This window comes from Populus euphratica, unplaced genomic scaffold (assembly GCF_000495115.2).
Source record: "Populus euphratica unplaced genomic scaffold, PopEup_1.0 scaffold8.1, whole genome shotgun sequence".
In the NCBI taxonomy this organism is placed as follows: Eukaryota; Viridiplantae; Streptophyta; class Magnoliopsida; order Malpighiales; family Salicaceae; genus Populus; species Populus euphratica.
Window position 1 is genome coordinate 1,071,926 of NW_011499855.1, and position 25,978 is coordinate 1,097,903.

At 32.4% G+C, this 25,978-nt stretch overlaps 4 protein-coding genes across 12 annotated transcripts in view; all 4 read left to right on the forward strand.

Annotated features, from left to right (window-relative positions):
- The window catches only part of LOC105122902 (probable protein phosphatase 2C 60), an 8,126-nt gene extending 7,981 nt beyond the window's left edge, over nucleotides 1-145 (forward strand). The window contains exon 12 of the mRNA XM_011022273.1: nucleotides 5-145. The gene's annotated coding sequence lies outside the window, so the exon portion shown is untranslated. The remainder of the gene's footprint in view (nucleotides 1-4) is intronic.
- A 7,421-nt stretch (nucleotides 146-7,566) lies between these two features.
- Nucleotides 7,567-9,571, forward strand: LOC105122908 (chaperone protein dnaJ 8, chloroplastic-like). The gene is made up of 3 exons (XM_011022282.1): nucleotides 7,567-8,015; nucleotides 8,146-8,214; nucleotides 9,139-9,571. Exons 1-3 carry the CDS (start codon nucleotides 7,764-7,766, stop codon nucleotides 9,331-9,333), a joined length of 516 nt encoding a protein of 171 aa, XP_011020584.1. The 5' UTR covers nucleotides 7,567-7,763; the 3' UTR covers nucleotides 9,334-9,571.
- Nucleotides 9,572-11,372: 1,801 nt separating this feature from the next.
- On the forward strand, nucleotides 11,373-16,741 carry LOC105122909 (magnesium transporter MRS2-1-like). Of its 8 annotated transcripts, none has more exons than XM_011022286.1 (8): nucleotides 11,373-11,830; nucleotides 11,929-11,977; nucleotides 12,115-12,271; nucleotides 12,722-13,328; nucleotides 14,939-15,067; nucleotides 15,152-15,490; nucleotides 15,579-15,626; nucleotides 16,069-16,721. In XM_011022286.1, the coding sequence occupies exons 4-8, from the start codon at nucleotides 12,741-12,743 to the stop codon at nucleotides 16,297-16,299; spliced, it is 1,335 nt and encodes a 444-aa protein (XP_011020588.1). In that variant the 5' UTR covers nucleotides 11,373-11,830; nucleotides 11,929-11,977; nucleotides 12,115-12,271; nucleotides 12,722-12,740; the 3' UTR covers nucleotides 16,300-16,721. The 8 variants fall into 8 exon arrangements, with proteins under 8 accessions (XP_011020588.1, XP_011020592.1, XP_011020586.1 ...); XM_011022284.1 differs by lacking the exon at nucleotides 12,115-12,271 and having other exon boundaries at nucleotides 11,374-11,830; nucleotides 16,069-16,333; nucleotides 16,428-16,741; XM_011022285.1 differs by lacking the exon at nucleotides 12,115-12,271 and having other exon boundaries at nucleotides 11,374-11,513; nucleotides 11,768-11,830.
- A 4,858-nt stretch (nucleotides 16,742-21,599) lies between these two features.
- On the forward strand, nucleotides 21,600-24,699 carry LOC105122912 (SNARE-like superfamily protein). 2 transcript variants are annotated; one of them, XM_011022293.1, is made up of 6 exons: nucleotides 21,600-21,668; nucleotides 21,985-22,080; nucleotides 22,834-22,919; nucleotides 23,055-23,116; nucleotides 23,221-23,306; nucleotides 24,240-24,699. In XM_011022293.1, the coding sequence occupies exons 2-6, from the start codon at nucleotides 22,000-22,002 to the stop codon at nucleotides 24,330-24,332; spliced, it is 408 nt and encodes a 135-aa protein (XP_011020595.1). In that variant the 5' UTR covers nucleotides 21,600-21,668; nucleotides 21,985-21,999; the 3' UTR covers nucleotides 24,333-24,699. The 2 variants fall into 2 exon arrangements, with proteins under 2 accessions (XP_011020595.1, XP_011020593.1); XM_011022291.1 differs by lacking the exon at nucleotides 24,240-24,699 and adding an exon at nucleotides 23,382-24,021 and having other exon boundaries at nucleotides 21,636-21,662; nucleotides 23,221-23,344.
- The last annotated feature ends 1,279 nt before the right edge of the window (nucleotides 24,700-25,978 follow it).

The window sequence follows — 25,978 nt, forward strand, 5'->3', positions numbered from 1 at the left end:
GAAGAGCGTACCATGCACAGGATGGAGCACATAATATTAACAATGTCAATTATCGAAACCAATGAACCAAAAATTATGGAGAACGTGGACTGGCTCTGCTGTGAGTTGATCTCTGTATAGATACTTTCCAGATTTTCATTTTCAAGAGAGTTTGTACTGGCTTTGTGGTTTTTTCACCTTGAAAAGGAAAGGAAAAGATCTGTTTCAGAATTTGTGGTCTCCACTCCTGCCCAGCTATTGTGTAGGGGTGTGCTAGTTTCTGTTTCACAACTATTCTTTTCACTGTTCTTGTCATGGCTGCTGATGCTGAAAATGTGACAGACAAGGAAGAAACAACCCATTCAAGGTGTTTGATAGTTAAAAGCAAAATCAATCTCCAGTTACAAAGGGTCAGCATCAAGCCTAGCAAAACCTTGTTTTTTACTGGACAACAAGATCCTAGTTCCCCAATTGAAGTTTGGCCTAGAGTTGCTTGAAGCATGTTAAAGTTTCCTCTCTTGCTTTTCACATCTCTACCTCTGTTCTTTTTTTATTGCTCAAGGAACCTTCGAGGCCTGTAGGATGCCCAGGTTGCTTCTGAGGATGGCAATAGAAATTCGGAACATGGCAAATCAGAAGTCAAAAAACCTAGAAACCAGGCCAATGCTGGGAAGTCTCAGGTGTTCAGCAACTTCTTGCAAGCAAATCAAGAGTCTCAGCTAGCCAAGTTTCTTCAAGATACTTCAGAATGAAAACCTTAAATCATAGGTTGCAAGACTTGAACACACTTCAAACTCTCAACTTCTTAACCATCTTAAATCCGATGAAGATTGGTTGATGCATGAGAGTTCATTCCAGCATATAATTATGAGTAATCATTGAAAAAAGGAGCGATAACAAAATAATACAGAAAAATAAAATAAAAATTTTCAAAAAAAAAATTGTAATTTACTGGATCATGACCATCATTGGAGAAATTATGACAAGTTCAAAGAGAGTGGTTAAACATACTACTTAAAGCAAGGCTATGATACTATGATACAGGCCTCTATTAATGATAAGATCATGATAGTAAGTCAAAGAAATGATAAACAACAAGAAAATTACAAGTCATTCTTACTATAGGATCGCATGATGGTCCCTCTACTCTAATAATATCTCATCTGTATTATTGAGTTCTTCTCCTCCTCCTATTTTTAAAAGATTTAGGTGGTATTTTATATATATATATATATATGTGCAACTTGGATAACTATCCTTTTGATTGCTTGAGTTTGTCTTTGCGAACAGGGAATATGCCACTAGCAAGTGAATGGGACTGTCTTAATGAGTATTTCCTAATCAGTTCATGTCATTTAAATATCATAGATATTAGCATCATATGAGAAATTAGCACAGCCACAGCATCCAAACAGTCGATATTGTATTTGGATTCCTGCTTTCTTCTTTTGTCAGTTCATGACCAAAACTTTCCATGAGAATAACTTGTTTGTCTGCATCCCAAACCCTAAGAAGGAATCGAAATAAATCTTCATTGAAGGTTCCATGGGGTTAGGCTTTGGTATTTTCAAATGAGAAATTTAGATCCAAACCCTAATATTTAATTAACCCTTCCCTTGAAACCATGCTTTGGTACATGAACCTTTTTTCCCTTCTTCTATACTCTAACGTTTCTTGACTTCTTCCTTTACCAGGAGTTGTTCTAATCGCAATCCGGTGATAAAATTAAATATAAATATTTAACTCGTCATCCACTTTGAGTCGAGAATTCTCCAAGCTTCACAATAAAAAAATAAATAAAACAATATTGACATATGAAACATATTATTATTCCCAAGAAGAAACGGTCACAACAAGGACATCGTACATGTTTATGTTTTGCTCTCTTGACTTGGTATTTAACCCACGTGGTGAATTTACTAAACCATAAATTTCTTGATTTGGAACACCACCTCCTTCGTTAATGGATAACATTGGATTAAATTTTGAGTTAATGGATTTAACACACATGTAAACCCCATTCATATTCTTATCCACTCATTTATTAAAAAAAACAAGAAAAGGAAAATCTATTCATAGATTATACGATATATAAATTTAAATTAAATTATTATATTTTTTTTAAATTGATTTTTTTATAATTCAATCATTCAATAATCCAATCATATTGAGTCAACTAAAATTAAAAGAGCTGGTTTTTGGACCTAAAAGTTTATTTTTCAATTATTTTTTAATAAAAAAACATCATTAAGCCTTTCTAAATCACCTAATAACCATGAAAACAAAATATGAGTCAAAAAACTAAAATTCAACCTGAATTGAAAAATATCTTTGAGGGCCATATCTCCTCTCTAATGCAAGTTTAGAGACAAAACTATCGTAACAACTTTTTCTTATTAAATATAACTCGTTCATACTAAAAATAATAATTTTTATAATGATAAAAATATCAAACCAACAAATTCCTCTCTTCTCGTCATTTTCAGATGATTTTATCTATCATTTCTCCAACTCATGTACCAAAATGCAACGAAAATGAACATCCAAAGCAAATTAAAATTATGAGGGTTTAAAAGAACTTTTCTCAAGATTTTGGATTGGCCATGTTATTCCTTTTTTTTTAACACTCTGGTTTCTTCTCTTTTAAATTTATCTGTCCTTGAAATATTTTGACAAATTGATCAATAGTTTGGTCATTAAAAGTTGTGATTGAAAAAGAAAATTGATGACCGAAAAGTGAAGAGAAAATGCTACAGTAGAATGCCTAGGCATTTTAGTATGTCTAGTAATGGTTTTTTTTCAATTTGGTCCTACCATTTCATTTGTTTCTAACTTCCTACCTGGATTATGCACACTAGGAAAACCACCAACACTGTACAGAATCGAAAATATATAGTTATTGCAGGTACTGATTCATTTCAGTGATAAGTACTCTGCCTTGTTCTTCTACACTACTATCATAATCAATTAAAAAAATAGGATAGATTTTTAAAATATCATCCAGGTTTGTTTTAAGGATATTTATAAATATAATTATAGTTATTTTTTAAAGTATTTTTATTTAAAAATATTTTTTTAAAAAAATATTTTTAATACACTTAAAAAAATTTATAAAAAAATGATTTTTTTGCCAACCTTTGTTTAAACTGCACTATCAAATGAAAGCTTAATCTTACCGCTAAATAACTGTTTGTATCAATATTAACTTTAAATTTTTAAAAATTCTCAATTAAAAATATTAATCTATTTTTTAAGATATTTTATAAATATTTTCATGCAAATAGTGTTTCTTTTAATGAAAAAAAACGTTATCTTATAAAAAAACCAAACGTTTTTCATTGAGTGATTTTAAGAAGATGTTCTCATTGAAAAATCAAAATGATTTGGTGGTAAAGTTGATATATATATATATATTGAGTGTATACTTAATACATGTCTAAAACGACAATCAAGACAATAAGAACAGATACGATAAAGGAGGCCAGAAAAACTATTATTATACTTGCAAAAATTAACGTCTCCATACATTTGCTTGTGTGGACGTGACATGAACATGAGCCAGAGCCACCATGGTTGTCTTACATGTCCTTGTTAATCAAGATTAAAACTTATCGTCTTAATTTTGAAAACATATAATTAATTAATAAATGTGAGGTTGATTATGAGTGGAGAGGGGAGAGAATTACCGTTCCTTGCTCCCGATATGGTACGGCTGATGTAATTATTAGGTAACTTGATGTAAAGTGTTCTTGTTTAATATTTCTCAGTTTAAAATAATATTTATTAACTAATTAAGCTGTGTATAACTATTTATATATAATTTATTATTGGACTAATTAGGCTAAAAAATATCAAGTTGCTATTATTTGATATGATTTATTTACAGCGCGGCTAAAATTTTATGATATCTTCACCCCTGAAATTGACCCATGAACAAGAATTCTTTTATTTTTAGTTATAACTATTCAAAATTCTTAACTAGTTTTTAAGCATCGACACTAAATTAATTATTTTTAGATATTATTGGATGATTGGCTTGTGATACATTATGGATTAAGGTAATTTTTTCTTGAACGTGAAATAAATATTTAAATATTATTAATGATTTTTTTAATAAAAAAATTAAATTATTTAAGAGTTTACTTGATGCAACCTAGTTAGCTTTATTGGTAAAAAAACAACTCATGCAACTTATAAAAACAAATTCTGGCTAAACAAATTTTTAAGATGATGTTTTTTTTAATATTAAAATAACAACATACTAGATTAACTTTGGACATCTCGTGTTAATGTGTTAAATTCACGACTTGGATTATGAAACTACGATAACTCTATAGAAAACAAATTAAAATAAATTATTAAGACTAGTTCTCAATCAATCAATATTAAATGATGAAATTAAAAAATAATTAATTAAAAAACATAAAAACAACCTGGGTTAATATGTCAAACTTGCAACTCAAGTCATAAGATTGAGATATCCTCATGAAAAACAAATGAAAACAAATTACAAATTTCAATCTTTGATCAACCTAATATTGAAAGACGAGATTAAAAAAAGAACATAAAAAATAACCCGGGTTAATTCACTTAACTCATGACCTGAATTGTCAAATCAAGACAATCTTATATAAACAAATAAAAAAATGGCATGATTTAGCCTTGGTTAACCTGTCAAATCCACAATTCTGGTCCTGAAACTGAGATAACCCATAAAGAGAAAGTCAAAATAAATTATAAAGCTCAATTCTCAATCGTTCATGTCGAAACCTGGTGTTAAACAATGAAAAATGTAAAAAATTTAATTAAAAAAATATCATAAAAAATAAATCAAGTTAACCGCTAAGCACTATCATCGAGTCATGAGACCATGATAACCTAATAAAAAATAAATCATGAAGTCTAATTCTCAATCAAACACAATATTAATTAATAAAATTGAATGAAAAAAGTCAATTAAGAAAAGAGAGAAAAAATGAGTCAATTAGGTTAACTCACAACCTGAGTCATGAGACAGAGACAATTCAATACAAAGTAAGTTCAATGTTGAATGACTCGTGACCTAGGTAATAATACCATTATAACATCTTAGAAAAAAAAAAGTGACCATATTTAATCAGGGTTAAAATGCCAAAACTCGTGACCTTGATCTTAAGACTAAGATATTTTCATAAAAAGTAAATCAAAATAGATAATGAAGCTCAATTCTCAATCAATCCAATGTTAAATGATAAAATTTAAAAAATTAATTAAAAAAAGACACAAAAAATAACTCGAGTTAATCCGTCAAGCATTATTCTCGTGTCATGATATCAGGATAATCTAATGAAAGGTAAATAAAACAAATCATGAAATTTAATTTTTAATCAAATCAATATAAAATAATGAAATTAAAAAAAAAACTAATAAAAAAAAATATGAGCTAACTGGATTAACCCACCAAACCAGGTTAACGGTCAAACTTAAAATCTATATAATGAGAGTGTAATAACTAAATAGATTTATAGCTAGTCGATCATTGGTATATATTAGATTTCAAATTAAATTAGATAAGAATTGTTTCAATTAATTTGAGAAATCAACTTGCAATTTAGGTTGAAACCTTTTTTTTTAAGAATAAAATAATATTATTTTATTTTTTAAAAAAATCTTAAATTAATATAATTTCAAATCAATCTAAATTAAGCAACTCTGTTCATATGAACCAAGCTTTAATGTTTATTTAGGAGGATGATAGCTTATGTTTTTTTGTACTTTTTAAAATTGTTTTTCATTTAAACATACATTAAAATTTCTTATATTATTTCATTAAAATTATTAAAAAAATACTAAAAAAATCTATTTAATATATTTTTAAATAAAATATACTTTTAAGACACGCTTAAATATAATTTCATTAATTTCATTTAATGCCAAACCGATTATCAATGTGAATAATAAGATGAAATGGGGCTATGTTTGAGCCGTTGTTTTTATGGTTGAAATCATGAATTGTGATTTTTTGAATTTTTTTATTTGAAATTAATTTTTTTATATTTTTAAATTATCTTGATATAAAGAAATAAAAAACATTTTTAAAAAGTTAAAAACATATTACATATATATATATATATATATATTTTTTTTTTAAAAAATCATCTGAAAAAAACCCTCACCTGTATTTTCAAACATTATCTCAATAACCTTTGCCCTTTTTTGTAGCCGGTGAAGGATGAAAGGATGACAGTCTCAGAATCAAGAAAAAGAGAACATAGTTGACATTATCCAACTTTTAAGTCTGTTTAAAAGCTTGAGCTCATGAGGTAATGACAGAAACGCCATCCACAATTTGCTGAACTGTTGTGTCTTTCTTTCTTACCACAAGGAAAGACGCACACGTGTCGACGACCCAATTCACAACGATTCAATCACCTTGGATAAAATGTTTTTGTTCTGCAATCTGGTCCCAGCACGCCATTTGTTCCTGACTTCTTACCTGGTCCATGCACCAGAGGATGAAAGCCACCGACACTGCACAGGATTGAAAATTCACCGAATGAACTCCAACTTACATGTTTTAAAATTAGATTCAGAGTCATCATCTTCAATCTGAAGCATATAATTAATTAATAATTGAATAAACTTTCCTCGGTGTTGTTACGAAGCTGCTATCTTGTAGCCCCCTGAAGAAATTAGGTTGAAGGTCACATAAATCTGCAATTAGATTCAAATACATCATTTAAATTTTAAACATATACTAATTAATAAGTTTTAATGGGAAACAGATCTGTAATCAATTCAAACACATGGAGAGAGATGTGAATTAAAGTTTAATATTCCTCTGCTGTAGCTGGCAAATCTATAAAATACATTACATTGTTGATTTGGCATTAGATTAAAGTAATTAATGTTAAATGGCCTGCCAACCCTGACTGCTTCGATTTGAACAAGGAAACTTTCTTGGTAACCCCTCCCCCTCTCAAGAGAATTCATCAACTTTAGCTTTTTTGAAAATTGTTTTCGGCTTGAGAAAGAAGAAGAAGAAGAGTGTTTTTAATGATTTTAGTGAGTTGATGTAAATAATAAAAAATATAAAAAAATTGGGATTAAGAATAACCTTATACCATCCAAGGTGAAAAAAATAAAATAAACATAAATATAGTCATAATATCAGGTCTGAGATTCTAACGTTTAAAGAATTCAGATTATTAAGAGGATATTTTAGAATGCAATAATGATTATTTTTTAAAATAAAATTTACTCCAAAATATATTAAAATAATATATTTTTTAACTATTATTTTTGATATTATCATATAATAATAATAATAAAAAAATATATATATAAAAAAACAATATATACGTCATCCCTCCTGTGTGAAAGGCAATAAGAAATGCGGAGCAAACGTGGGAAAGAAAAATAAATAATGTCAGTTTAAATAAACCGTAAATAGAAAAAGTAAAAGGGCATGTTCCCATCTGACAAGGACCAGGATAAGCACAAAACACCCTTCTTCCCCTCTTCTTTTCCTCCACTCCACAAAAACAAAAGAAAACAGACCCTTTGGATAAGGACCCCACTGGTAGTGTTAATATTATTAATAACACAAAACTTCCCCGTTATAACTATTTATTACCCTTCCCTCTCCTCATTCAAAACATTCATCATTTATAGCAACCTTTTCAAGATTTACTACTACAATTTGCGTTTGCCCAAATCAAAACAACATTCGACCTCTGCCCATAGTTTTCGTTTTGGTTTTGAAGGGAGATTCTTGGATTGTCTCCGTGGGTGATATTGAGAAAATGGCAATTGCAGCAGCTGTTGGGATGATGGGAGGAAATGGGGGTGCTGTGTCCTCGAGCTCTTGGTTTCAAATCAAGAACAGGAGGAAGAAGAACAATAGAGACAATATGGGGAGAGATAGAGTCAGGATTTTTTGTGCTTCTTCCTATTCATCCTCTTCTTCTGTTATGGACCCTTATAAGACTCTTAAGATCCAACCTGGTGCTTCTGAGTCTGAGGTCAAGAAAGCTTTTAGACGGCTTGCTCTGCAGGTACAATATATTTCTCTTCCTTTTTCTTCAATTTCTTCGTGGGTTTCCATTCTTGAATTGTTTTTTATTATGTTCTTGGTTGGTTTCTTAAGCGGATTTTGGTTATTGATTGTTTTGTGTTATGTTTCAGTATCATCCAGATGTATGCAGAGGAAGCAATTGTGGTGTACAGTTTAGCCTGATCAATGAAGCCTATGATGTATGCTGTCATCCCCTCATCGTTTATTTTTATTTTTCTCTTAAATTACTTTTTTTTCCCCTCTTGTGTGCTTTCCTTTCCTTTTCTTGGTGGGGTTCAAGACCTCATGTAGGGTTAGGTAAAGTTTGAATATTATTCTCAAAACATAGAAAATAAAAGGTAGAAGGTGAAAGTGTTCAATCCAAGATGACTGCATTTGCTAAATAATTGATAGTAGGATATACAATTGAAAATGTCAGAATTCAATGATCCCTTCACAGACATTCAATCAAAGTTGTAAATTCAATGCAGCCAATAAACTAAATTAAAATGATGATATTTAAAAAAAAAATTGATATTATGTAACTTTTTTTAAGAAAAAGGTCAAGTTTTGTTTTTATAGAAATTAAGTTAGATGGATCAGGAGCAAACTCCAGTTCAACTGTAGGAACAGATTGAACTTAATAACAGCACGTTCAAGTATAGGATTCCATGGAGCATATGTTTCCAGTTAAAGTTTATTGGTTGTCTTCATAAAGAAGAAATTTGATTTGTTTTGCAAGTGCGTACAAGAGTTATTGCTCTTGTTTTGTGTAGAACGCAATTATTATTATTTTTTTCTCGTGGAAAAGACTGATAAGTGATAAGCAATTTCTTCCACGATCAAATCCATAGTGTCAGGTAAAAAAAAAAGCCAATTATTTCGATAGGACACAGCACCACTCCACCCAAATCATAGAGGTAATCATGAGCAAAGTTTAGGTTGCAAGTTCTTGGATGATTCTTTAGGCCATGTTGGTTTTGAAGATGGCCCATTGATGTCTTTTCATATCTAGAACCTGTCTCCCGGAGCCATCACTGTCATGGTGTTGTTGCTGCTGGGATGCATTTTACGTGCAATTTTTCCATGCTCTTGACCTTATGTGTGTATGGAATGGAATGCAGATTGTGATGAGTAATTTGAGGGAAGAACCAGATGAATCATCACAGATGTACAGGTCTTATGAGCCATCGGATCAAGGAATTGATGAGCCTATGAGAGGAATGAACGACCCAGATTGGGATATGTGGGAAGAATGGATGGGGTGGGAAGGAGCTGGTATTCGCGACTACTCGTCTCATATTAATCCTTACATTTAAGAAACTAAAAATAAAAAACTGTAAATGATAAGTTTTAATGAGTGAATTAAAATTAAGCCCCCCTCCATCTTGCAGCCAAAATTATAACGGTTGCGTCTATTGTACATAATTAGATGTGGGGACTCTTTCTAATTTCCCCTTTTTTTTTCCATGTAAAGTTGCGGAGCCTATCCATTACATATGCCTGATGGAAGGCAGCAAAAATAATTTATCACCACTATTGGCTATTGCTTGTCTTCTTCTTCTTCTTGGCTGATGCTTATTGCCATCGCTTATGGGAGTGAGGAACAATATACATGGAAGAGCAGAACCACATGTGTTATTAGACCCGATTCAGCATAACTTGGTGACTAGCCGAGCCTGACCTGGTCAAGATTGGTGGAAAAACTATTGGTTTTTTTTGTTTCCTCTTGGAAATAACAGTATAAACTTGAGTTGTTCAATTCATCTATCATGTAAATGAACCCTTGAGCAAATCATTCACGGATCTTATAATTATGTTATTGGTAAAGTTATAATTATATTATTGGTAAAGTTAAAGGGTATTTGAGATATTGATATCAATTGCTTTTGAAAATTTATATTTTTTAAAATATATCAAAACAATTTTTTTTTTGTTTTTTTAAAAATATTTTTGATATCAACATATTAAAAGAATTAAAAAATAATTTTTTTAAATTAAATTTTATCTAACTTTGTTTAAAATACAACACCTAACAGAACAGAAGCAGCGAGTTAGATAAGCGATCATTCATCATTCCTTCTATCAATAAGCAACATTTTAGAGCATTGTAATATTTCAACTTTCAGAAAAATACAGAAACATTTGCGTGTTTAAATTGGCAGGCTCTGGTTTGGAGTTGAGGTGCGGGCCTGGCAAAGGCAGACCCCTGGGTGCATTATTTTGGGGTTCAGAACTCAACTTTGAGTTTCTATGAAAACCTCTTTGTGGCTTGTAATTCTCGGCCTTAGCAGTCAGTACTTATAGGCCCATAGTTGTCAGACTATAAATCAAGGAATTAACCGGACTTAGAAAATGTTATTTGGGCCTCATCGGCCCGGGGTCTGACCTGAAAATGGGCCCAGATCTCTAAATCATCTGTTGTTGATTTTAACTCGAGTTGAGGGTGTTTCATAGGCTAATCTATTAGGATACTTGAATCTTAAATTGAATTTTGACCTGAATTAATATTTAGTTCATGAAATAATTCATTGAAGATTAAAAAATTATCCATGGAGTGATTCTTGTCAGTATTATTTTGTGATGTAGATTTGAAGCATCATTAATATTGATTTCATGGGATTATAAAATAATCATAAGAAAAGAAGAATACAAGTTATTTTGCATATAATTCGTTAATTATGTATTTTATTATTGTAATGTATTGGGTTAACATTATAGGCGTAGAGCACATTGGTATGCCCATGTCCAAGGTCTTGATGATGATGTAAAACCAACGAAGTCCACGTGTTGATCACCGTATTGACAGATATGTTAGCATGGCAAATGCATTCACGTAGATACACAAGCAAGAAACATGTCAACCTCTTTAACAGCACGTTGTGAATTTACCGACACGAACATGCTTAACCACACAACACTATAGGACATAGTTACAGATTCTTTCAGGTGGTTTTCTATCATAAATTGCATAATTTGAAAAATAAATAAATTATTAATTACATCACAAATTAATTAATATAATTTGAGATTAGTCTAGCTTCATCATGTCATCTTCCAACTCAATTTAACATAAAACTTAATGTAAATTAAATTTTGAATCGACAAGATATCAAATTAACTTGTAAAACTAGATTTTATAACAGCACAAGAACAAATCTCGTCCGCCCAAGACATAAGACATGATAACAATGGAGTACATTTAGTAAAAAGAGATTAGTACATTTAGTAAAAAGAGATTCAAATTATCTTCTGTTTTGGATAATAACAAATTAATTCCAGTCAAACAATTTGAAAAAAAATTAATTTTTTTTTAAGTCGATAATATTTCACCAAAACATAAAGCTGTGCCCTATATATACAGGGACAGGGTTTTTCTAACACCTGCTGTTAATGGATGCCACTGTAAGGTTTTTACTCACAGTAAGAAGTCAGGAAAAGCCCATTCGTGAGTCTTCTCCAAGGATGAGTTGATTCGAAGATACAATTGCAAGACTTGGTAAGTATTTATCCAGTTGAGTAACCATCACCGTCTAGGCATCTAATACATGGTGCCCTGCACGAGTCCGTACCCCGCCAACTCACAGACAAATCATGTTTGTAGCAGTGGAATTTTTTAAGCTTTGAAATTAAGATCAATCGGAACGTGTTTTAGTTCCAAATATTTTAACGTAATCAAGTTCTTAAACTATTATAAATTTTCCACTTAATTATTACATTAATATTCTCTGCTTGATTCCCTTGTCTATCAAGCCTTTGCCTTAAAGAAAACCCACTTTAGCCTTTCTAATCAACAACCCATCAAATCATTGTCAGGTAGTAAACTTATCTGATTATTAGAATCTCGTTATTTTTCCCGTTGCGTGTAATCCATTTTTTTGTTGTCTTGATGGGTTTTCTTTCTACATCAACAGAGAAATCAAGGGCTGTGATTCAATTTCCTGTTTGATTTCTCCGTTGGAGGTAACCATTGTTTTCATATATAGCTGCAGCTGTGTGATTTGCATTGAAATCTTGTTTTTGGCTAATGGGGTTCTCATAAAGCTGCTTCTTTGTGATTATATATGTATGTTTTATTTTATCTCTTTGGTATTATTTAGGGTTTGTTGGAGGTGGTTTTGTGTGTCGATAACGGAGATGCTAATTCAGTAAATATTCAAGATTTATACAGAACTAGGTCCTTCTCAGTGTATGTGAAGGAAAGACTCGTTTTTGGAAAATGATATTTCTTCAGTTAACAAGTTCTGATAACATTTGGTATGAGACGGTTTGCGTGCTGCTGAAACTGTAAAATCTTGGGTGCATTAATTCATTTGTTTCTATTTAGCAAGTAAATATGCCGAAGTATTTTTGAATCTCATGCAAATTATGGTAGGAGATAGGTACCTGGTTTGGCTTACTCTGGTCTTGCACTGGGCAAAATTATATTGTGGAGCACAATGTGCTTCGCTAAGGATGTTGTGCTGAGACTAAATATGTATTGTGCATTCAATGTTATGAACATTCTTTTCTTTGTTTGGTTTAATTTATGCGAATTTAAATCTCATGGTATGATAAAAGTTTGCCTTTCTTAATGGAATGACTTCAAATAGAAGGGTCTTTGTAGGCGAGAACTAGTGTCATAAGCATTCTCTTTTAATTTTTCATCCTGGAAAAAAGAAGGATAGTGATAAGTATGCTCACACTTTCATTTGCCTAATGTACCAGCATTTAGGGCTTGTTATTAATGGCGGACCTTAAAGAACGCCTGCTCCCTCCAAAACCAGCATCAGCTATAAACCTTAGAGATTCATCTTATCGACCATCTGCCTCTGGACGCCAACCTTTCCAAGGTGTTGATGTTCCGGGTTTGAAAAAACGTGGCCAAGGCCTTCGATCATGGATTCGTGTTGATTCATCAGGAAATTCCCAAATTATTGAGGTTGACAAGTTCACAATGATGCGTCGTTGTGACCTACCTGCTCGTGATTTACGCCTGCTTGATCCTCTTTTTGTTTACCCCTCAACAATCCTTGGTAGAGAGAAGGCTATAGTTGCAAACTTAGAGCAGATTCGGTGTATTATTACGGCTGATGAGGTTCTGCTCCTAAATTCCCTTGACAGCTATGTGTTGCAGTATGTAGTGGAGCTACAAAGACGATTGACAACACGAGGGGTAGGTGATGTATGGCAGTCAGAAGGTGCTGAATTGAATCGAAGGAGAAGTAGGAATTTTGACAGTGTATTTGGGAATACATCCCCTGATTATTTGCCCTTTGAGTTTAGGGCTCTTGAAGTTGCTCTGGAATCTGCTTGTACATTCCTTGATTCTCAGGTGTGTAAAAAGAACTTTAAATCTGTAACATGCTTGATTTGAATGAATGGTGTTATTCAAGAGAAATTAAGAATGGTTTGTTGCAGATGTATTATTAAAGCTGTGCATTCCTAATTTTCTTGTTTTTCCTAATCCTAGTGAACTTTCCAACCATAATTTTAATGAATTAGATGATGTAGCATGCAATATTGTAGTAGTTGATAAATACTATTGAATTCATTTTGTTTTTCCATATAGCTGTTTTCATGTCCTTCTTGACACTTGAATGATGTAGATGTACATTCTAGATTAATTAGAGCAGTTCAAGTGAGGTCTGGCTGTGTGCAGATATGTATCTATCAATCTTGTGATATCTTCACATCTTGGAACAGAAATACATGGGTGTATTTTCTAATCCTTCTGACAGTAATTTCCTAGTCAACATCTTTCTCCGCTACAAACTTGTGGATCATTTACATGGATATGTATCTCTGTATGTTCTGCACAAAATTTGGCTTGTTATTCAGGCAAACTTTATTCATTTTACGGTGTTCCACACTATTGACTAACATTTGAGAAAATCTCCTATAAAATATCTGGCTAAATGTTTTCCTCTTAATTTTTCTTCTCTTGTTAAATATGAGATTGGCAGTGCATTGTGCACATATGCAAACACAGTGCATCTATCCATGATGAATTTTTCACATGGTTATTGCTACTATTTGCTACGAACATTCGCTTAACCAAAGGCATTACTATTATTTGCATAATTGACAATCTGTGCTGACTGAGTAAATGAATCCTCATTTTATTCTTTATTTCACAGTGATCTCACAGATTTTTCTTTTGGATCAAGTGCTTATTTCCAATCTGTTGCAAGTTATTGGGGTTCAGTCCATTTCTCCGTTATTAGCTTTAAAGGAAACAATCATTTTAAAGGCATATGGAAAAATCTCAAGATCTCTTTCTCAACTCAACAAAGGTTAAGAACTCTTAATGAAACCAAGATTTCATCCTTCTGTATATAACTTAAATTGTGTTCAGTAAGTCATCAAATTTGAGCCAATAGTCTTCTTATTGGCTTTTTTATTCTTTTTATTTTATTGTTCTAGTGATGGTATCAACTCATTTCCAGAGAGGGTAAATGTTAAGTACGCGGGGTTTACAAGATCAGATAAACTTAAACTAGTAAAACATTCTAGAAAAGCAACAACCCACACTGCATGATCCTCTGCAATTTGCATGTATCACATCATGTATGCCTTGCTGGTTTTATCTTTTTGATGGTTATACCAATTCTTCTTTCTTCATTAAAAATGCAACTCAGATTGTCTTTGTGAAAGAGGCAAGTGAGCTGTTTATATATTAGAAAAGGATACCATGTCTCATAATGACCTAGAGAGGTATTTGCGGATGGCTACTTCTGTCTTGTTTCCGTTTATGTCCATCTAGAGCTATCTTTTTTCTTTTTTTGGGTTTCATACTAAATTCAGTCCTCTTACCTTCTGTCAGTCTACTAATGCCTTTTGCTGTATTAAGGCGTCACCTAGTCTGTCCTATTGCAGTTTCTGTGACAAGATTCTGTAAGTTTGAGCAATTAGTAATCTTTTTTAAATTGCAATTTTCTGAAGGCAGCAGAATTAGAAATTGAAGCATACCCATTACTAGATGAACTGACATCAAAGATCAGTACATTGAACTTGGAACGTGTACGACGGTTAAAAAGCAGACTTGTTGCTTTGACTCGGAGGGTTCAGAAGGTATAATCCAGTGTCACTTGCTTTTCCTTTATTGCAAATAAAACCTGGTTATCTTTTCCCCTATTCTTATTCTCCTGTATCTAGGTAAGGGATGAGATTGAGCAGCTCATGGATGATGACGGAGATATGGCTGAAATGTTTCTCACTGAAAAGAAATGTCGGATGGAATCATCATTCTATGGTGATCAATCTTTGATGGGATTTAGGTCAAATGATGGTGGGACATCTATTTCTGCTCCGGTTTCTCCTGTTTCATCACCTCCTGCTGATTCACGAAAACTTGAGAAAAGCCTGAGCATTGCAAGGAGCCGACATGAGAGTATGAAGAGTACTGAAAGTGCTACTGAGAATATAGAAGAGCTGGAGATGTTGCTAGAAGCGTACTTTGTTGTCATTGATAGCACTCTGAACAAGTTGACATCAGTACTAACAGCAACCATTATGTTCATTTCCATTTCATTTTTCTTGCATAGGATGTTAAACCTCATTCATTTACGTTCACTTCTTTCAGTTGAAGGAGTACATTGATGACACGGAGGATTTCATCAACATTCAGCTGGTACATATTCCTCCTCCCCCAACCCCAAATCTTCTTAATATTTAATTGTGTTTTGTTTTAGCTCAGTTGTTAGGGACCAACATTTTAGGACTTTGGTAATTAGAATATTTTAAGCAGGATCATTTTCATAGCATTAAGTGATAATGCACAGTTGTCAACTTCTTGATGTTGATGCACAAAAAGAAATAAGTAGCCGTCAGTTCTTACAGAAGTTCTGGATCCTTATCGTGTCTTGTTCTTATTGGATAGCATTACAGGTTCAGGTTATCCATGATACTGATTTCTGAGGTTGAATTACATGACCGATCCTTTTGGATGGTCAACTAGGATACAAAGATGTTGCATTATGTTCTCTGAGAACTATTCATTTAATTCTTTCAATTTTGTTGGAGCTGATTAAGTGGACGCTAGTTTTTAAAGTAAGGGATGTATTTGGTTGCAGGATAATGTCCGAAATCAACTGATCCAATTTGAGCTTCTACTCACAACAGCAACATTTGTTGTCGCCATTTTTGGAGTGGTGGCAGGTATCTTTGGCATGAACTTTGCCATACCGTTGTTTGATGATGCTGGTGCATTTAAGTGGGTCCTCCTAATTACTGGAGTAACTGGAGTCGTCGTATTTTGTGCGTTCATACGGTTCTTCAAGTACAGAAGGCTTATGCAGCTATAGATTGTTTGGAAAATGCAATTGGAAATGAAGAAATGTATGTATTTCCATCGCTGCTACTATTATTTATTACTTAATGGTTGAAATGCTGAATAGAAAATGGAAAGTTGATTCCCTGTTATTTGCTTCAGATAATATATTCATGTTTACTCGTATATCAAATGGAAATCGACACAAGAAGTCATGGAGAAGGCAAATATTGGACCTTCATTTTCAACAGTTCATCTTTATCTCGGTGGCAGATTATAACAATCTTACTGTATTTCATGTGGTAACCCTTTGGGAAAACTACCATACATTGGTACTTGATTTACCGTGGATTAGAATAGTAGAATTATGCCATGTTCTACTTTTTGAAAAACCACTCATGGCTGTCTTATAGGGGTGGAATGATATTTTTGCGAGGTTCATTTGTTATTTGTTTAGTGGTATCTTAATCTTTTTACACAATTAAATTACGTGGTTATCTATAAAAGTTTTAAAAAAAAAATTAAATATGGTCGGGCTTGTTTGGAATTTCGTTTTTGACATGCACAATGTAACTATTTTTTTGCCTTTGGAATTTAGAAGTTTAGGGTTAGTGTTAAGGGCATGTTGGTATTTTTATATTGGTTTATTTGTAATTATCGGCTGGTTGCATGGGTGATTTAGTAATTTTCTTAATAAACAAATAATAATAAAAAAAGCTACTTGCATGTTCTAGAAATGCCCCAGCGAGCGCGTCGTTCCGTTGTTTTGAACATGTGGTGGTTTATGTTTTTATTTTTTTTTGTTCTTGATTTCCGTGCTTATCTTTGCAACATTTCATGATAATCGTTAAAGTTTTTTTCTTGTAAGATTTCATCTTTAGTTTTTTTAATTGTTATTTATTTATTTAAATTTGTTTAATAAATTATTTTTTATTTTTTTCATTTGAAATTTAGTTTTATTTTTTTTATTACTATTTATTTTTATTTTAGATGGTTTTTGAACTTTTTTTTATCTAATTTCATCCTTCATTCTATTTACATATTAGATTTTATTTTTTTTATTGTTATTTTTTAATCTTGATAGTTTTTTTATTTCAACCTTAAATAAAGCTTTTTGATTAATTCTAAATTTAGAATTTAACGAATTATGAATTTAAGGGAGTAACCTAAGTTTAAAAGAATTACTTATTTTTTTTATTTTTTTAAGTTTATATTTTTTTTATTTTTTTATTTGATATTTGATTTAATTGAATATTGAATTTTGTAATTTTTTTTTATAGAATTTTTCATAGCTTTTGATGATAACATGGATTATCTCACAACTTTTTATATATTTTTCTTTATTAGATTTACCTTATTTTTAAAAAATGTTTTTAATTAAATTAAATAAATTACTTGATATATCATCTTTATTTATTTTGATATTTTTTGAGGATATATAAAAAATATTTAACCCGTAAATGTAGTGTCAAGTATTAAATCATTTGTTTTTTTCTTTTTAAGATTAAATTTTCTTGGTTTTATCTTTTAACATTTAATTTATTTAAAAAAAAAAGCTTTTTTTTATTCCATATGATTTTTTATTAATCTTAAAAATAATATAGATCATCTCAAGTTTTTAAATTTATTATTTATTGTTATTTTTTAATTATATTATTAGATTAGGTTTTTTAATTTATTATTTATTGTTATTTTTTAATTATATTATTAGATTAACTTGACTTAACAGATCCAATTATATCAATTATTTGAGTTTTAATTTTTTTTTCTTCTTTAAAATCATTAGTATGAGCCGCTTCGTTTTAAAAATTCTTGGCTATTTTAAATTCTTCATCCGCCGTTCACTGAACTTTTTGACTTCCTAGCGTTTTATAAGATTAACAATAATCTAACCCGCAGTATAGAACAGCTAAAAAAACTAGTATTTTTCCTAGAACCTGTCAACTTAGGCTACATAATTCATCTGAAGTTCATGATGTTGCTAAACTGTTATCAACACTCAACTGCATTTCACATTGAAAAGATGAGGAATTTACCGGATTGACAATCACCAAACCACCTCTTTTCTTTTATAATGATTATGTCATTATCTGTTTAAACTAGAAGATCAAAGCAAAAGTCCTCTTACTCTATTTTAGAACTGTTAACTTCTTTGAAGCAGTATTCGAGATGATTGGATCTTTTATTCATCCCCTCTTGCAAGTAAAATGAAAAAGAACATGGAACTGTTAGATCGTTCCACAGCATCCCTACTTGTCCCTCGGAATTGACAAATCAAATTCGAGATTGGTAAGAGTCGCCATATCTGTAGATGCAACTTATTTCCACCCAGCTTACCGATATCGTTTTGGAGATAAGCCAACAAGAATCCAAGTAGTACTTCTATTTGGATGTGCCAACTCAGAAAAATTTCAAGTTTTCATCTCATAAGCATTTGCACATCGCATCCTACAAAATGAAATACAGACCCGCTCCTCAACGTGAAGCTTAGCCATGGCCGAAGCAGGCAAATGAAAAGTGAATCACCAAAACCCTTTCCACTGTCAAACTGATCACACACAATGATCATGGAGCAGCAGAACCTGAAGAAAGTCTGTCACGCCTTGCTTGATCAGCCTTTTCCATGTAATCTTGATGAGACGAGTGCTTTGTTCCTATGGGAGAAGAGATTGTCATAGTTAATAGCAGCTGATATTTTTGCGGGCAAAACAACAATGAAATTGATAAACCGACGTGCAAATATGACACCCGCTTCTCAAAAGGAAAATCCTGATGGACTAACATTACACAATTAGCCTTTCATTTCAAGCAGAAAAAAATAACCATGACAATAGTCTAAAAGTGCCTTTATGAAAAAGTCATAAATTCACAAGATGAGCACAGCACAAACCTCAGCAATCAGCATCACAAGGAATCCCACTGCATTCATTTTACTACTTACTACAGGTTTAACTTATCTTTCAATGATCCCTGATCAGCATAGTATCTATACATGCAGCCAATTGCTGCTTGTATGGAGGTGCCTTGGAATAGTGGCACTAACTGCAGGCATTTGCATCAATGCCAGAATAGGAACCTGGATTGATCTGGTATCAAATAAAGCATTTTTTTACTATGAGATGGTATTTGCATAGTTCAACACCATGAAGGTTTATGGAGGTGTTCAAGAGTGTGGTAGTAGTTACTTTTCAAAGTATTTTTCGCTAAAAAATATATTAAAATAATATTTTTTTATTTTTTAAAAATTATTTTTAATATTAGCACTTCAAAATAATCTGAAAAAAAAAATGAAGCTAAGAAAAAAATAAAAAAATAATTTTTTTTTTAAAAGTGCTTTTGAAATGTAAAAACAAATAGGCCCTAAGTGACATCCTTTGAGATTACTCTCAACAATCACCTCGAAAGAAAAGATGGAAAAGCCCTACTTGGTATACTTCCGATCAAGGAAACTTGGCAAACTGCAGCACATCTAGCATACTGTAGCATTTTTAGTCCTTTCTTGCTTAAATTATAGCATATTACTCTTTGAACTCCAAGTCTCCATCCTCTTTGATCCAGTTTTTTGGTACAACATATTTGAAAGTATCACTGGTTTGCTCACTTGAACCTACAGCAGAAGTTTGATTTTCTCTTGAACTTGAAATAAATAAGAAAAAGTAATTATGAAGAGAAAAAGATGAAAATTTCAAGGAGTGAATAAAATGCTAACATGATTTCTGGAGATGATCTAGTTGGTTGGTGGAAACTAGTTCAAAATAAGGCTATCCAAGCCAACATTAATGTCCATGATGTGGTCGAAAGGAGATCATGCATGGACAATGTTCATGTCTGCAGAAGAAAAAAGGACCAAAGAAATGCAGAAAGAACACATCTACAAAAATCAAGTTCCTAAAACTAAGGAAGATATCTCTAACTAAGGAACTCAGGACACTCCATGAGCCTAATTAATGAAAATGAACAAAGAAAGAAGAGGAAAAAAAAATCTAGATGACAAGGACTACTCCCTCAAGTAACCAGAACAAGAAGTATTATTACTTTCATGTATAAGACCTTAGATCCATAAAGCTTTAATCTATCTCACAATCTGGACCAAACATTGCAACTGGATTGAAATTTACAGTGACCACCTATCCTCATTCCCAAAATGGACCAAAAAGGGCTGATATCAATGGTAATGACAAGATAACCATGCCACCTTACCATAGAAGTCCTACTTGTCCTCCTAACATTTGCCCCCTTCTCTGATTAAGTAATTCTTTTTACATCATAAAACCCTAGTTAAGAACGCATACTCAAGGATCCCAACTTAATTCAGCAACAAACTCCGACAATTTGAGTTAATCCCTTCAGTCCAAACATAATTACAGCCAACTTAAATCATAGTTTCTAATTTGATTGGTGAATCTTTTTCGTTTTTAGTTTCATTTAATTCATATACGTCTCTACATCCAAATAATAGAATTGGATTTCTTTTTGATTTTGAAAAATTATTTATTATTTCTTTTAGAAATAGAATACCTTTGATGAACCAGTTTTTTTGTTTCCTACGGACGAGAATAAGAAAGAGGAGAATAACAAACCCATAAATATAAACTTTAGCACAAAGAGAAAGAAGCAGTGAACCAAACAAATCAAATCCAACAGCTGCAGCACTTTGAATAGTTAACTTTTGAACACAAAGCAATACTTCTCTGTAACTCAACCGTAGATCATCTTCCCAATCAATAAAACAAAAAAAAAAATCTAAAATTTTGAAAATACCCTCCCTTCCCTTCCCTTCCCTTGCACTTTCCATTTAGCAAACAAAAAATTAACACAAAGCAGCATCAACATAGCAACGTTCCAGTAAAGAAAACTGTAAAAATATTCTAATTTTCACTTCCTCTCACTTCTCATTTCCTTTTCATCATTGACCCACCAATCCAAAAAAGATATCAAGGCAACACAATCGATTTAAAGGCATAGATAGATATATGGTAGAGAATCAAAATAAAAGAAAACCAACCTCTGTTCATGAGGAACCAAGGGACACCAAAGACAAGAGTGATGATGACCATGCCAGCCATGACATGCTTTGTGTCTCCACTATGCAAGTAACGATTTACTCTTGACTTGAATCCTTCACTGTTGGCAATACCATTGCTTTTTGCCTCGCTTCCCATTTTCTTCACTTGCTAACTTCCTCAGCAAACTCTCTCTCTCCAGGTTTCCTCTCCTAGCTGTTTTGACTATTGAGCGTTAGGCTCCTGCTTGCCATGTTCTTAGATTTGGGCCGAGTCATATACATAAAGAATTTTTGGGCTTGGCCCACGTTCAATATCAGGAAACGAAAACATAAAATAGACTTGAGAAGAAGAACGCTCTTTTCTTTCATGGTGCCAAGACTTCCCGAGTGAAGGTATGCTTTTGGTTCATTCCACTCTCTTTTATGATCTTTCCGTCTGATTTTAGATTCATTTCTTGGTGTTTTTTCGAATCATTTCTACAAAATTCTTCTTTGCTGTTTGGTTTCAAGAAAGCTGTGGAGATTGAAAAGGAAATAGAAATATTGAAAATTTTCTAGATCTTGAATCTTTTTTGGTCTTTGGAAAATATGAGCTGAATTAACAGTTATCGAAAGTGATTTGTATACTGGGTTACGATAATTTTTTGTTTTACTTGGTTACTAAATGGTGCATTATTATGTACTTGTTGTTATTGAATTTTGAGCTTGTGATTGATAGGATAATTGAGGATGGCAACCACAGCTTGTTTTATAATTGTGAGCAGGAATGATATCCCTATATATGAAGCTGAAGTTGGATCTGCTACTAAAGTATGAACATCTTTTCTTCTTTTATCTTTTCTATTTATCTATTCTTTGCTTGTTTGATTGGAAACTCAAATTCTGCGAAATGAAATGTATGTGATTGATTTTATTAGCTTGAATTATTATTTCCAATGTGCCATGATATAGAAATTATGTTTTGTTTTTGTTGTGTTTCGTTATCTCTTTGATATTTCCAATGTTGCTGTTTTTCATGTGAAGTCTCTTTCTATGTTTGTATATCAAATTTCCAAACATAGAAGTAAGGGCATTAGGATTATTGGGCTGCATAAGAGAGAACATCCAAAAGTTCTTTTGGTACAGCCTTTGCTTCAAAGCTAATGGCGCTGGGATTTGGAATAATTTTTTCACCAGACCTTTGACGTCATTGATTTAGATATTAGTGATCTACTTGAAGATATATTACTGTATTTTGCACAATTTGGTGCTTATGATCTTATGGAAAGGTTCTAGGATCCATTTATGTCATAAAATGGACTTCTCAATTTCATATAGAAGCATCTAGGACGGAAATGAAAGAAAAAGAAAAAGCAAAAGCTAGTGCTGCATGCACCGTTAATATCAAATTTGTGATACGTGTTGGAGTACATCTATTCTTACATTATTTCATGGTGAAGTTGTTAGCTTTTCTAAGGACACCATTTTTGTCATCTTTTTATTATTTTGATATGTTCTGTGGCTGTATTTTGATGTCCTCACAAGCTACTTGTGATTAACACTCAGCCCATTACTTGATGACAGAGGGAAGATGCTGCACAGATGCATCAATTTATATTGCATGCAGCTTTGGATATTGTTCAGGATCTTGCATGGACCACCAGTGCCATGTAATTTCTAACGTGCAAATATATCTGAATCAATCAATGCATGTCTACAATGACCTCTCTCTCTCTCTCTCTCTCTCTGGTTTTTATTTCTTATGGCGCCTCATAAGAATTTTGTTGAATGCATCCTTTTCGCAGGTATTTGAAGGCAATTGACAGGTTTAATGATATGGTGGTGTCAGTTTATGTTACAGCTGGTCATATCCTTTGTATATGTGATTTTATATGCTATAGCAACAACAGGTGGTTTATGTTATGTATATTGCCTTATCTTTTGGTGTATATTATCCTTGACTTATCTTACATACGAGATTTATGCTACTTCATGACTCTCGCAATGATGATGGAATCAAAAGCTTTTTCCAGGAGGTTCATGAGCTGTATATAAAGGTAAACCACTTCTTGCTTCTACTGTTTGGAACTTTAACATGCAACATGTTCTCATTGGTAAATGTGCTGTTCAACATGGATGCTGATTTGTTCAAGTCTTTATTTTGTGTTAAGATTATGGATATTTCTATATGCTCAGAAATTATACTTATTTAGCTGTTTATGCCAAAGTTTCATGGTATTATGAGATGGTAACCACTAACAAACAAACCTAGGCAGTTTACGCATTTCACAATCATATTGAGGTACAAGATCCAGAAGATACCGCTGTCTACTAAAAGCACCTCAAACCCATTTTATTCCAATTTTATGAGGGAATCTGCAGTCCTTATCTTGTTGGAATTTAGATTTGATTTGACATCTTTCCTGCATTTTTCATTGTTGGTCATGCTTGTCCCAATTTGCTGTGACTTTTGTTCCTCGAATGCTACAAAATCTGTTGAAATATATGCACTTGTGAGTTATTGAAAAATTCGCACCTTAATTAAGAATAAGAGAGTGAGTGGCTGATATACAATGATAGACTTATAACCCAAAAGCTTAGATGCTTGTGTTGCAGGTGGTGTTCACTCATAATGTAAATATCTCATGTGTAGGCCAATGGAGGCCTTTAGATCAATGCGTGATAAATAGTGCAGATCTCCCAACAAGTAGCAGCAGAGCTTATAGTTTGGTAGATACAAATGAATGCAACTAGTGTTTGTAGAGCCAATGGTCTCGTATTGGCTAAAGTGAGCATGGAGATGGTGGTACTGTATGGGCTCATGGTTTTTTCTCCCGTGGAGAGAGTGTTCAATTGGGATTTTTTTTATTTCTTTTATCAGGGTAGCCAGCTGAGAATCACGTGCTTGTTATTCATCTGTGACTGAAATGCTAGATGTTGTTTATTTTTTTCCTTTGTTTTGATAAAATCTAAAATGTTGGTTGTTGCAGATTCTTCTCAACCCCCTATACTTGCCTGGTTCCCGCATTACATCTTCGCATTTTGACACCAAAGTTCGGGCTCTTGCAAGAAAATACCTATAGAGGTGGTTGTTTATATACTGTATGAAGGCTATTGAGCTGATGGAACGGAGTTAACCGTACATCAACCTTTTTCATGCCTTGATATTTGAGTAGTTTTAAAGACTTCCCTCGAGTTTTATTCGTGATGGTTAAAGATTATTGATTGTGCAACTTGCATAAAGTGTATCAGATGACTCGATGAGTGCATGAAACACAAGTAGCAGCCAAATCTTCTTGATTATTTTTGTTCAACTTGTCGCTCAATATTAGAGGTCAAGACAGCGATCAAATGATGTATATTTTTTATAAAATCAAATGATGTATTTGTCTATGTCGATTCCAGGATTGGCCTTCATGATGGTATTAAATGAAGCTTCATTTTTATTTTTATTTTGCTCTCTCCCTCTCGCAAATAAAAGGACCATCTACCACTCTATTCTAGAGCGGGGTGAATGTTTTCTCAATGGTTTGTCTCTTTTATGATAAGATATTCAGGCACTATCTTGATTGGGAGAGGGAAAATGAAGGTGAATTCGGTAGTAGGAAAGGATGCAGAAAAAAAGGATGAAAGATTATGAGTGGTGTAAAATAGTTTTGATCAGGTTAAAAAAACAAAGCCGAAAGTTTTCTGCTTCAGTTTAAGCTTTCCCAGCAGTTTGCTTTCACACCTCCCCGTCTCTGGCATCCAATTCTCACGTTACCGCATGTATGGCCGTGGCCGGCCTCTTCATGAAATCGAAAGTTCAAATCTTTCTTGATTAGATGGTTCAAAAAATTCAGACTGAAGCAGTCCTGTTTTAGCTCAGGAGTGCAATATATTGCCAAGCCTGCAGCGAGAGTAGAAAATATACAAAAATATTCTACCCGTTCTCGCATGGCCCAAACGGCAAGAGACCCTGGTCCTTCGAGCCAGGCTTGAACGGCTAGTAATCCTGGTTGTTCAGGCTAATCTCAAATGACCAGACATTAAACTCGAATGATTGAAAGGCTAAATCACACGAATCCAGAAACAGAACAGATTATAGGCAGTAAATACAGGCACACGGAATGAAACAAGGTCATACTATGCATTGAATGTCTACTCCGTGTATTATAAAGTGTAATAATGATTATTATTTAAAGTATTTTTTATTTAAAAATATGTTAAAATAATATTTTTTTATTTTTTAAAAATTATTTTAATATCAATACATCATTAAAATAATATAATAACACTAAAAAAATATTAATTTAAAGTAAAAAAATAAATTTTTTAAAAATATTTTAAAATACAAAAACAAATGAAATTTAAAGAATTACCTTGTACCATCCGTAAAACGGGAGTCATGAATATCAATTGGTATTCATCAACTCTCTTAATTATGAGAAATTTCTAATTATTTTTCTACATTATTATTTTACAATTTTTTTTTTTTAAATGCGCTAACATACCAAAACACTCATATATGGCCGTGTAGGTTAAAAAGGTGTGAATCTTCCGAGTGAGTGTTGTTTTATTTACAACGGTCCTCCTTTGGTAGCTATAAATTTAAGAACATAACTTATTAGCATTAGATGCTTGTGGTGTTTAGTTATTTTTAAAACTAGCTAGGCAGTTATTGCTCTTTTCTTTTATTTGGATGTTTTAAAATATAGTGGTGGTTATTTTTTATTAAGGTTTTTTTTTT